General features: G+C 37.7%; 1 protein-coding gene across 1 annotated transcript; it reads right to left on the bottom strand.

The window, feature by feature from the left end:
• Nucleotides 1-10,509: 10,509 nt before the first annotated feature.
• On the bottom strand, nt 10,510-11,536 carry LOC105394497 (60S ribosome subunit biogenesis protein NIP7 homolog). The gene is made up of 3 exons (XM_011566406.3): nt 11,375-11,536; nt 10,979-11,271; nt 10,510-10,740 (listed from the first exon to the last, which is right to left on the bottom strand). Exons 1-3 carry the CDS (start codon nt 11,428-11,430, stop codon nt 10,547-10,549), a joined length of 543 nt encoding a protein of 180 aa, XP_011564708.1. The 5' UTR covers nt 11,431-11,536; the 3' UTR covers nt 10,510-10,546.
• Between the last annotated feature and the right edge of the window lie 1,753 nt (nt 11,537-13,289).

The raw sequence follows: 13,289 nt of genomic DNA, 5'->3' as shown, positions 1-13,289 counted from the left end.
CGGGCACATCCAAGACCCGAGAACAAATATCTGTGTTTAAACAAATATCTGCCCCAGCCGGGAATCGAACCCGGGACCATCGGCTCAGTAGTCAGGGTCACTAACCACTACGCCATTCGGTCGATTAAAAATCAAACCCGGGAATTCCCGGGAATGGTATAGTTTTTCCCGGTTTCGGGAAGGACATATTTCCCGGGAACGAAACCCTAGTAGGAATAAGATGAAAATATACAGAGTGTTGCAAAAAGGGCACATGTAGGTTTCGGCTTAGTATATCCTTTTTGCAACACCCTGTACAGTCACAATTACATTAACTAGAATAAAATAGTTTACTTATCACGGGATACCCACAAGAAAATATTATAAGGCGGAGCTAGCGGTAAAATCTCGTTACAAATTAAAATAAAACAAAGATAATACTTACGTATCTTTTGCGAAAAAAGCTCTGTGCATCAGTCTCTAAGTAGGATATAAGCATCAGACAGTTGGTGAGTAAATAAAGAATGGCGACAGCGGAAAGGCGGATGAGGGTAAGAGCCGAGACGAATGGCTCACGTACATTAACTGAAGCTTGCGGAGACATTCACAAAAATCCTAAATAATATACAGGGTGTTAAAAAAACTCTTCTTCCTTAGTGAATTTTCGAAAGTCGTACAACAAAAGTTTTTCGGAATGATGAGCTAAGTCACCTCCTTTCGGCTTAGTATAATACTCTGTATAGTACGGTCAGGTGCAGAGAATCCTGACCCCCCTCTCATACCAACAATGCTTCTGAGGGGGGTCAGGTTTATCTGCCTCTTACTGTACCTAAGGAGGAAGTAATTCATCGATCAAACGGTGCAACGGTTAGTAGAGTGCGATTCACGTAAGTTATCCAATTTTCCAGTAAAATTTTCCTTTTTACTCAGGTAGGTTTGTTTTTAAGTCAATAAAGTAGTATTCTATTCTATTCTATTCTAGGTGCCTACATACCCTAAGATGTTATCTCTGCTTTTTGTACCTATGCGTTACCTAATGTGTTACACGATTACTTCGTCGGTAGTAAGTCGGTAGTACATAGTCGTACTATTACAATTTTCAAACAGTGTTTTTTTCCCTCGAAATATACCTTCTGCACAATCAGTCCGATCCAAACGTTACACAGACAAATCTTAGTACATGCTCGTACAAAATTGTTAAGTTAATTTAAATTATCTGGCAGACATTTTACCGGCGTGCTTAAGACATTAACGAACAAAGTTTTATCTTAATTAACTTAGATCTGTTTAACTAATCACTTGGGAGATCGAATCCGGCCTACATTAATGTGACAAATGTTTGCGGTAACGTAATTTGTGGCTAATGCCTGGGGGGATATAGTGAAAATTCCTTTGAGCTCATGTGTGATAGGGAATGGTTTGTCGCTATGAATTCGAATTTCTATTGATAGAGACATTCATTGATGAGAATATAATAATTTGTAGTTGAGTAAACATAACATAAACTCGTGCTTATGCTCACCATTTTATTTTTATTTTTTTTACCTATTTTTATTTAGGGACTTAAAAAAGCCTTATAATTAGAGTCGCCATTTTCAATGCTCGCGAGTGTATTTATTTATCTAGGCCAGTGTTTTTCAACCTGTGGGACGCGACCCCCTGGGGGGTCGCGAAGCTTCTGAAGGGGGGTCGCCAAAGGACGAAAAAACTGGGAACTTTAGTACAAAAACAATAAAGACAATTAGTACTAATTTATTAAGAAATACTCAAACTTTAAAAATTAAAAAATCTGAAATGAGAAGGCTGAGCTTGTTTTTTATTAACCCGCCAGTGGTGACGTATATGTCTGTGAGACCGGGTGGTTCGAAAAAGTCGAATAACTTTCTCACTAGCCATCGATTTTTGTTGTGATTTCGGGTAGCTGCCTCATTTCCCATCCCCCATCGTCAGTCCACCCCGCGACGGTGACTCGTGCGCAGGTTTCGGAGTTTTGGCGCCAACCCGGTGCGTGAGACCGGGGTCACCGACTATGTAAGTCAAATTTAAAGATGTTTTTTAAATTTTTCATACATTTTTTTTATTTTTCTTGACTGTATTTTTGTTTTGTGATTGTAAATTTCATGATTGAACTATTTTTAATAGATAGTTGTAGGTATTTATACAAATATAAGTACTTAATAGATTTCAATAAGTTTTTACAGTAATATCAGCTAGTTTCAGCATGTCCTTGAAAATGACGACGGAGATAGCTGGACCTTCAAAAAATTGTCAATGTTATGAATGTGGATAGCGAAAATAACAGAAAAAATTAATATATTTGTCACAAAATGTAAGAAATATATGTGTTACGACCATGTAAGTGCCGTCTTGCAGAGACTGTTTGGCTGTGGAGAAACAATGACTTTTAGTGTATTATTATTATAATTTTTTTGGTAGAAGTATATAAATTTTTGTTTTTTCTTATGAAGTTCGTAGTGTTAAAAAACTATAAAAGGTCGACTTAGTTATAAAAAATTACATCATTGTTGTATTTTTTTAATTTTTAAGATGATAGGTGAAAAATTATGTAAATATTAAGTGTTCTAAGTACCATGGTAAAAGGACTAATAAACGAGCCGTGATTTATGATAATGCTTTGTTTTATTATCAAACAAATACTTATCTTTAAAATTAAACTAATTTTAAGTAGCATGTGTAGTTAATTAAGTAAAAAAATAAGTTTGAAAATCCCGGTGCGTGAGACCGGCGTCACCAACGATGTAAGTCAAATTCACGTCACCACTGGCGGGTTAATTAAATTATCTCATCGTGGATCTGTTCTAGTCAACAATAGACCACATCCACACAGTAAGGCAGATTACACAGAATACCGAAGAGTATAATCAGCCTCTGTGTCTAGCCTTTGTGGACTATGAAAACGCCTACAACTCCATGGAGACATGGGAAATTTTGGTAACGTTGCAGAGATTTCAAATCGACTGGCGCTATATCGAGGAGTCTGTACGATGCCGCCGGACTTGCCATATGTATAAATGGCGAGTACATGACACACCTCTCTGCTTCGCGGACGACATCGTTATTATGGCGGAATCTCTGCAGGAACCCAGCTGGATGACGGAAGTGGCCTAAATGCTGCTTCCCAACGTGTAGGCTTCGGGGTATAGATTTGGACAAGATGAAAGTCATATAGGTACAATGCTCACATCGAACTGGAGCCGATGATCGTTAGTGAGGCAACAATCGAATTTGTGAAAGATATGTCTACCTCGGGGAGACAACAGGCAAATTCGGCTAGGCAGAAGCAACTTCGACAAGGAGGCTGCAAGGCGCATCCAACTGGGTTGGGCTGTATTCGGAAAACTTCGAGCACATATTCTCCTTGGCCATCCCTCAGAGCCTGAAGACTAAAGATTTGAACCAGTGCGTCCTGCCAGTGATGAAGTATGGTGCAGAGACGTGGGCACTGACGGTAGGACTAGTCCACCGATTTAAAGTCACTCAGCGTGCTATGGAGAGAGCTATGCTTGGGGTTTCTCTGATAAATCGTTTCGGAAATGAGGATTAAGATTACTGGCATAGCTGTCAAAATATGCAAGCTGAAGTGGCAGTGGGCTGGTCATATCTGCCGAAAAACCGATAACCGTTGGGGTAGACGAGTTCTCGATTGGAGACCACGAACAGGCAAACGTAGAGTGGGTAGGCCTTCCGCCCTGGTTCAAAGACGACGACCACTAGTATTTATTTTTTAGTAAAGCCAGGTAGTTCGTCTTTTTACTTTCATTTCACCGTTGAAAACTTTTATTCGAGATATTGAAATGCTCAAAAAAGTCAGATAGAAAAAGCTAATTTCGAAAAAGAAATTCCGGGTCACAATGGCATTAGTTGTACGTACATACCACCACATTGGCCACACGTATTCTAAGTGTGTAATTCTAAAATAATGTGTTTTTAAATCCGATAAGTATGTTCTACTTTGAATCCTACTCATGGAGACCATCAATACGTCGTATGGAATGAATATTGGGAATACTGTAACATACACATACATACATGATAAAAAACCGAAAGGGTCAAGCCGGTCAAGGGGGTCGCGAAATATTTTTTTATACCAGGGGGGTCGCGTCATGAAAAAGGTTGAAAAACACTGATCTAGGCAGGATATTACATGGAGGTCCATGCGACAGGTCTGATAAGTTGTCATGATGATATTATACCGGTCTCATCATATATCAAAAGACTGGGGCACATTAAAGTCACCCAGCCGATACCCCATGATAAAGTCACCACTCACTAGATTAACAGAAGAAATAATAATAATAATAAAATTCATTTATTTAAGTAACAATACACAATTAACAGAAGAAATGCATTTTTCATATTATTTATTTATTGGAACACTACCTCTCATAGTGTAATCACGTGGAGAGGGATTCAGTGGCTGCGATGCAATCCCGGGACCCACTACAGCAACTACTTGCAAACCAACGAGTGTGGGTCTCTCCACATTGCTCCTACACCTGGCATACTTTGTTATAAATAACAATTGACATTGAGAATATAGTTACTTACCCAAGATTATAAACAACCCGAAAATTACTTCGCTGATTCCACTTTAATGAATCATAGTTAAAACAATCTCATGAAATGGTTTTCAACTGAAATTTTACTAATTATGAAAAGACGCATTATTTCACAGTCAAACCATATTGACATTTGGTTTTGTGGGATTTGTTACAAAATTTTGGGCTGATAAAATGGAAACAGCAAAAAGATCTACCCCTTCTACGCCGTAAGCAAATAAGTTAAATGTATTGTTGTTGTAGTCTTGTTATACCTACTATACTTACGTAAGGTAATTCAGTACCTCAGTATGTTTTCCCGTTATTTTATCTGATGTGAAATCGTGTATTAGATTGGAACCACCTAGTTTGTCAAGGAGAGTCACTTGAAGAAAATTCAATTTTTACTCGCGTGGATTCAAATTCGATGCTTTGAATTTTTTAGCCGCATTCCAGCTTTCCAACTCCATGCACCCGCAACGTACCTACACCTACCTAGCTACTCCGCGATATCGGAAATATAAAAAAAAAACTCTAGAAAATAAATTTAATGAAATTTGCTCAAAAGCTGATATATACCTAATACTTTTGCAAACGGTCTGTGATACCGTGCTTTCCTAACACAAAGTCATCAAGGTACAAGATACAAGCCACTAGTTAGCAATAATCTAGTACCGATGACATCAGGAATACACCATCACACCATCAGCGCATGCTGCATCAACCGAAGAACACCATTACTAATTATCATCAGAAAATATTGATGGACACAGAACTTTCGCAAGAACCGCCACATCAATACGCGTCATCATCTACATTGATCAGGGTATGTAACAGGGTGTACCTGTGTAAGAATTGTGTTAAGCGAATAAATAACTTATCTATCTATCTATGTTCGAGGTCTCTACTCGAGAACTCTCCTAGTTACCACTGTAGTTGTTAGAGCTAGAGCGCTAGTTTACTACAATCCATGACTACTTACAATAGGGTAGGTACGGTGGCCTGCGCCTAAAAGTATACAGGCGGAGTTTTTAAAATAGCGATACCTGATGATGAAGGGACAAGCTACATCTGTTATAAATCCGGGGACGTGTTGTGTGTGATGTGTATAGCAGTGGTGTTTATGTGGATGTGCTTGAGCAGCATGTGAGTTTGGGATCGCTATTTTAAAAACTACGCCTGTATACTTTTAGGCGCAGGCCACCGTACCTACTTAGATACAAAGATATGAAAATCAAAATTATATTTTGTGCGTATTTTAGTTAATTAAAAAATTGTAGACACGTATTTTAGAGGCCAGTGACGTCACACCTTCTATTGATGTTCATACATTCTGATAGAAGGTGTGACTTCACGTCACGTCTCATACTTTTATCTTTTTTACAAAAGGAACTAAAATTAGAATTTATCAAACTAGCCTGTAGAAGATGGCGGCCGGAAATAGAGACCACAACGTGCGCTGAAAGGGACTCTTGAACAAAAGCCGACTCTACCTAATGCACACTAAACGACCGTCACTGAAGTGTAATGGCTCGTTTGGGAAATCGCCTAAAAGATACGGACGAAATAAATTACTGCAAGTGAACTAAGCGGGTCAATTGGGCATTAACTTTTGTAGAGTTTCTAACGTGCATATTTTTTTCTAGCACTATTTTCTTTTAAATGCTTCTAGCTAGTCCAGCGTTTAACATACGATAACATTGAGGAGCCCTGGGCCAATCATCTTTCCGCAAGATTTACCTCGGCCCGCTTAGTTGAAAAGGCCTATGGGCATTTGCCGGCTTTATCTCGGCGTGTTTTCGTCACATTACCCTCACATCATAATATAACTACGCTCTAACCTTTCGGAATTTATGATTGGGATGAGGTAGACTGAAATATAACCTTGCGAATGTCGTACATTATGAATTTATGACTGGCTAAACACCACTGTAGATTATTCAGAACTTGAATTGTTTAGATCAATTCATATAATATGTGATAGCGATAGCTAAGTTGGTATACTTAAACAATTGTTAAAAATTATAGGGACAGAGAAAAAAAACATTTCGAGATTCCAAAAGTTATTCTGGATGACCCCTTGAGTCATCCATTTCGGCTTACCTGTCACTTTAGCAGCACCCTGTATATTGGGAAAGGGCAGCTTGCCTATTCAGGCAAGAAACTACAACTACTTGGGTGAGCATAAATTGTATCCAATTAACTATGCATTAATTTGTCGCAATGTCTAATACAGATGTCTTCTGAAACTTGTGAAGTAATTCCAACAGTCCTCAGCCCATTAGTTATAGTTCTGTAACTATGTATTATGTACTCGTATAATAATCGAATGTATCTATTCTCAGAACTAGATACGTATCAGGGAAAACTGATAATTGGATTTTAGGTATACTTGACAATTGCTATCCAACTATTAATAGCTGTAATTTTTCCTTAACTGTAAAATAAAATGTGAAATTAGGACTTATTGACAAGTACTAAAGTATAATTATCATTAACTCAGCTAACGATGTAATATACTGTATACAGTACTTACAGTCTTATGTACTTCCATGTATAATTATTGTATCCTACTAAAAATACAGGTAGAAAAGCACTTACTTTCTAGTGGTCAGGAATATTCATAATTCCACGAATAACGTGGACTTTCGTTTGTCAGTCTTGTGCTTGTGGCGCGGCGTGAATAAATTACATAGTTATTGGGATTTCAAGAATCGTTCAAAACGAACGTAGTACGGGGACTTTTCTAGTAACAAATAGGTTATCGTAAAGGTAGCTTCAAAGATAAGATATATATGAAACATGCCGATTTTACGACGGCTCTCTTTCTCTCTCTCTCATGTCTGCTGGAGAAACGACAACCGTGGGGGTATAGATAAGTCCTAACTAAAGTAGAGACTATAAAATGAAAATACAATTACGGGCTGATGATTATAATGTGTCTGTTCTAAACCCGATAGGAAAATTATTAATTTAAATAATAAATTTTCTTTATTAGATTCAAAAAAAAGTACAAGTTAGTAAAACTAAGATCCCTAGCTCCCCCACTAGGATACCCTGTGTTGGGGGGTATTAAATTATTGAACTCCCAAACTCACTATTGCACAAAACTAGTATATGTAAGTGTACAAAGGGTGGGCTTAATGCTAAAAGCCTACCTGCAGGAGGTACACGAAAACTAGTAACATGTGAATGATTACTTACCTATTTAAGTAGCAGAATTGGTGTCGAGTTGATGGTAGCAATTTGTTCCTCCTTTGTGGTTCCATATTAGACATAAATGAATGTAAGTAATTGCAGGTTACGAGTTTATTGTACTTACTTTATTGTCTAGTTCCTAGTGCTTTTAGGTTTGTAAGTGCTATAGGTGGGAACACCCAAATATTCCGAAAAACTTTTTTCCGAATTTGAAAACACCGAATATGTAATTTACGAAATATTGCAATACCGATTTTTTAAAATGCCGAATTCTAAAAATCACGTAAATTATAATTTCGAATATTATAATCACGAAGATTGTTATTACGATTGTCAAATACACGAACGTTAAAAAATACGATTACTTAAGCTTACGAAAAATAAAATACCGATTTATTATAATCACGAAAAATTCAAATCCCGATCGAAAATGTGATAATTCGTGATTTTGACAAAAAAACCATAAACATCTTAAAAACCTTAGACCCAAAACCTAAAGATAGGTGCGACGACGAGCAAAGCGAGGAGGAGCGTGTTAGGTGCACATAGATATCGAAAAACAAAGCAGAGCGCAGCGAAGCGGAGCGGAGCGTTTCAAATATAGAGCAAAATAATTGCTCGGAATTTTATGGTGTTTAACCTTAAAAACCTTAGGACCTAAACCTAAAGATAGGTGCGACGACGAGCAAAGCGAGGAGGAGCGTGTTAGGTGCACATAGATATTGAAAAACAAAGCGGAGCGCAGCGAAGCGGAGCGGAGCGTTTCAAATATAGAGTTAAAATATTGTAAATAGAAAACTATTTGTAGTATTTGTTGTTAAGTAACACAACAAAGCAATAAAATTGCTCGGATTTTTACGGTGTTTAACCTTAAAAACCTTAGGACCTAAATCTAAAGATAGGTGCGAAGACGAGCAAAGCGAGGAGGAGCGTGTTTGGTGCACATAGATATCGAAAACAAAGCGGAGCGCAGCGAAGCGTCTCAAATAATATAGCTTAAAAAATATTGTTAAATTGTATACGGATTATGCTGTTAATAAACACACTATTCTTAATAACTATTTCTTGTTAACTAAGATACATTCGGGAATTTGTATTTTCGGAATATTAAAACTTCGGGATTCGTAATTTTAACATTTCGATATAATAAAAAGTCGTACTTTTAAAACATCGAAATAATAATATTCGGAAAATTGACTTTCGTCATTTTAATAAATATGTTGTTTGAAATTTCGTTAATTAACTATTCGTGATTTTCGTTATTCGGAAACTTAAAATTCGGGACTGTGAATTATTCGGAATTATGAAATTCGTAATTTTAAAAATCGTTATTTTCATATTCGTAAAAAAGTAATTCGGATTTATGTAGTGTACCCGCTATAGGTACAGTCAGCTTCTTAAGTAGGTACCTATACTTACACTTTTGTACCTTTTCAAACTAACATACTGGCAAGTGCATTATGAAGCTGTAGATTTTCCCAAAACTGATAGGTAAATCTGTTGGTCACGTCATGCCATGCTTAATAATTTTCTTACATCGAACGTACCTCGTAATATCTAGTAGCTAGAGACTAGCCACTGCATCTAGATTTTAGGTAGCACAAAGTAGGTAGGTACGAAGAATAGAATTTTCCATGTCGAACCTATACGTTATTGAATTTTACAACTTTTCAACCACTAACAAAGCAATCAGTCATCTGGATAACTTAATTTTCTCTCTATCGCAAACTTCTTGGTCCCTTTGAGAACAACGAAGCACAATTTGTACGTAGTTACTTAAAACTTTCCGACAAGCCGATAGAAGACTTGTAAAGTTAAGTTCGGTAGTTGCAAAGTTCTTATTTTCAGCTGCTCTGCTCAGGGTGCCGGGTTCGATCCCGGCAAACCTAGCACGGGGCGCAAGACGCGCAAAAGAAGGCGTGATAAAATATTACGCAGGATCTTGGTCACGTCTTGTTTTGTGCATCTTCCGTGCTAGGTATGCTGAATGTGGAAGACATTGTTTAAACACTGTGCCTGTTTCACGTAACAAAAGCGCATCTACGCGACTAGCAGTTAAATGCGTGTTTTATGACTTCCTAGAAGAAAAAGCCCTTGTGTTTCTTTAATTGTTAAGATTACGATGAATGTGGCATATGCGTGAAAAGTGAAAAGGTGGGTTTGCAGAAATGGTTATGTTGTATCATAAATTTAGGCGCTGATATTTGTCTTCGTACTTTGGTAGGTACTATATAAGGTAAAATAATTTTATTGTTATTTCTTTTAAAAAACTTATGCCTAGTTTTACCATAGTCAGTTAGATGATTAACAACCCTGTTACATTGTAATGTCATCAATTATATGTCATCTCCATATTAAATTCGTGACAGATGTCAGATGTCATTGTGTCCAAAATCATCAACTAATCTCTTGTTATGATCTAACAGAGTATGGTGAAACTGGGGCTTATGTTGGTATTTTTTTTTGTTAGTAACGAACACGTTGTTAATGGTCCATTGCAGGACATGTGCCTCCTTATAATGCAAATCAGAAAACAGCCTAATATTGTAAATACTTTTAAAGTAACGGAGCCACCTGTGATGTAAAAGCAGAAGTTCTTGGCACTTTAGTAATGCAATAAACAGTATGAAGGCACTTCTGAAAAACTTGAGAATGATATTCTGAAATCATCAAGTAGGTACCTATAGGTTCAATTAATTTCCTCTCAGGAGATCCCTGAACACAAAAATCCGATTTAAATAAGTTCTGTGTTCAATCAAGATTAAAACAAATATTAATATTAACTTACTTAACCATTTATTAGCTTTATTTTATGTTAGTGTGTCTTCTGATCGAATGTATTCCCCGATGTCTGCCTGGTGGAATGCGATGGTAGCTAGAGGGTCTGCATTTCTGCACTCAGTGGTGGTTCGTGCCGCTACTCCGAAGCCGAGGGGAAGGTCTGACATTGAGTAGATCACAACTCCTTGGTGCTTCGGTGTGTTTTCGGTGATACGGCCCAAGCCTGTAAAAGTTATCAATGGTCAGATACAAAGGTATTCAACAAACATGGTGTAATTATTTGTAGGTTATCAAAATAATTAAATGAAATTTAAGTTCTGCTTGGCATATCAACGCAAGAAATTGCAAAAAACTCTGCAAGGACCTTTTCAACTATCAGTTCAAGTTCACAGCATTGGAAGTCCTGTAGTCTGACTATGCAGTAATCATAAGTATACCAAAATAACAATATAAATACATACCACTTTTAATGACATGATGTCCATACAAAAACTGTTGCTCTGCCGAAGGCTTCACCCAAATCTTGTGCGGGGCGTACGGTGCTATGTACGTCAACGCAGTTATATGGAGTCGGAACTTGTTAGTTTTCGTGAATTTTCCGAAGCAAGTGCCAGCTGATACTAGGTTCTCAGGCTTGACTGTTTGTGCTAGTTGTAGCAAACGCTCAGAAATGTAATAAACACGATCCTTCTTCTCTCGGAAGCAGTAGGTCCCGTCGGGCCTATCTATAAGTAGTTTCACATTCACTCCAATACTGAAAAGAAAGAAACACTCGATGAAAACACATGGTATTTTAGTTTGTTATTGAGTTGAGGTTATATTTTTATTGTTGACGTATAAATAAAATAAATACTCACTATTTTGTCAGCTTCTCAAAAAGAATGCGCGTTCTATCTTCAGATAATACTTTCATTGTTGTTAGTTTTAGTCTACTTTTCTTACAAAATTGTTATAAATTCACGTGGTGGAGCGATATTACAAGTTGTATCAGTTGTATGTACTTTTTGACATTATAAATGTCACTGTCAACCAACTGTCACTGTCAATTAGTTTTTGACAATGACACATGATACAGTGTTGCCATGGAACTCCCATAGTGTTGTCGTCAATCTCAACTATGTATTTGTGGTACTTAATCGAATCACAAAAAAAAAAAACTTTAAAACATTAGTATGAAGGGGATATTTAATTACTTGTAACATCTGATTTTTCATTGATCTATGTATCAAATAGAAAAAAACCAGTTGGTTATTATAATGCCTACATAATTATTAATATTTTTTTAGATATTTTACAACAGTATTGCTTTCCTAACAATGTAGGTAACTTTATGCGAGTTTTATTATTATTATGCCTACAGACTTCCAACGGCACAGGTTTAAATGTGAGAGCACCTGCTATTTTTAATAACTATTGTTGGATCCTACTACCCTACGTAGGAGCAAGGGCCGGGCGTTCCCTATAAAAGCGCAGCGAACGGTGGCGCAGGCCTCTTTTCTCGGCTGGACTCGGTGGCGTGCGGAAGCTCTGCTCGTGGTGTAATCTGCTGTTCGGTATTTGTGTCTTTCTTTAATATCTATTGTTGATTTGTATAATTGGTAATAATTCTGTTCCTCTGTTAGTTTGTTAAGTTTGGTTATAATTTTTGTAAATACATGTGATTAGTTTTTAGGTTAATAAATAATTATTTTTTTTTAATTGCAATTTCACTTCTGCCCTTACATCAGAAGTGGGATTCCAATCCAACACCCACATCTGCGTTTCTTGAGCAATTTTGATTAAAAAACAGAGGAACTTTATCGTTGCCAACTTGTGTGTTTTTCACTATTTTTTCTGTACAAAACAATCATGCCTAACACGCATAGTTCGCGGAGTAGATCGCGCAGCAGGTCGCATCGACGAGAACGAAGGCGCGATCGATCGCGAAAACATTCACGTAGATCACGTCATCGTTATGAACGTACACCCCCCAGGGTTCGATCCCCTGTGACGTCGCCACCTGCGTCATACGTTAGCGCGACACCTAATCCTGTTCCCGTAGAATCGCGAACACTCGATACGATTTTGTCTCGCCTTGAAATGATAGAAAGTAAATTCACTTCTACCCCCATCTCACAACCAGATCAATCCGCCTCGTCAGTTACTCAAGCGATTGTTGACGCGTTTCAATTTGTAAACCCGGAACGTTCACATTACTATGTGTCAAACTTTGACCCATCAATCCATGACGTGGACTCTTGGTGTGATGAAGTGGACCGCGCGCAACTAGCTAATCGCTGGGATGACAAAGAATGCTTATCACGTGTAGCAGGGTGTTTAAAAGGTGACGCTAGAACTTGGCTAAACGAATGGGTATCGACCGATAGATCGTGGAGCAGCTTAAAGCGGGAATTTAAGCCGCTTTGTTCTCGCAAACTTGACTACGCGACGATACTATTCGAGACAATGTGCACGACTTCTAGTAAGTTTAGTTCATACGCGGAATACGCGCGTCGTACTTTGTTACGCCTACACATAATTAAAGGACTTCCCGACGAGTTAGTAACACAAATTGTTATCCGTGGAATAGAAGATGCACAGGTGCGAGCAGCGGCAGCGAACGCCGAACTTTCTTCGGAAAAACTTGTGTCATTTCTGTCTATTTATGTAAATCCATCACGAAAACGTGGTACAGAACATGCGGATCAGAGCCAACGTAAAATCTGTTTTAACTGCAAAGGGCATGACCACCTCTCTCATAACTGTCCCAAGAGGTTTAAGCCATCAGAATCG

This window comes from Plutella xylostella, chromosome 8, assembly GCF_932276165.1.
Source record: "Plutella xylostella chromosome 8, ilPluXylo3.1, whole genome shotgun sequence".
Classification (NCBI taxonomy): domain Eukaryota; kingdom Metazoa; phylum Arthropoda; class Insecta; order Lepidoptera; family Plutellidae; genus Plutella; species Plutella xylostella.
The sequence above is the reverse complement of the archived record's forward strand: the minus strand, read 5'-3'. Positions and strand labels throughout refer to the sequence as shown.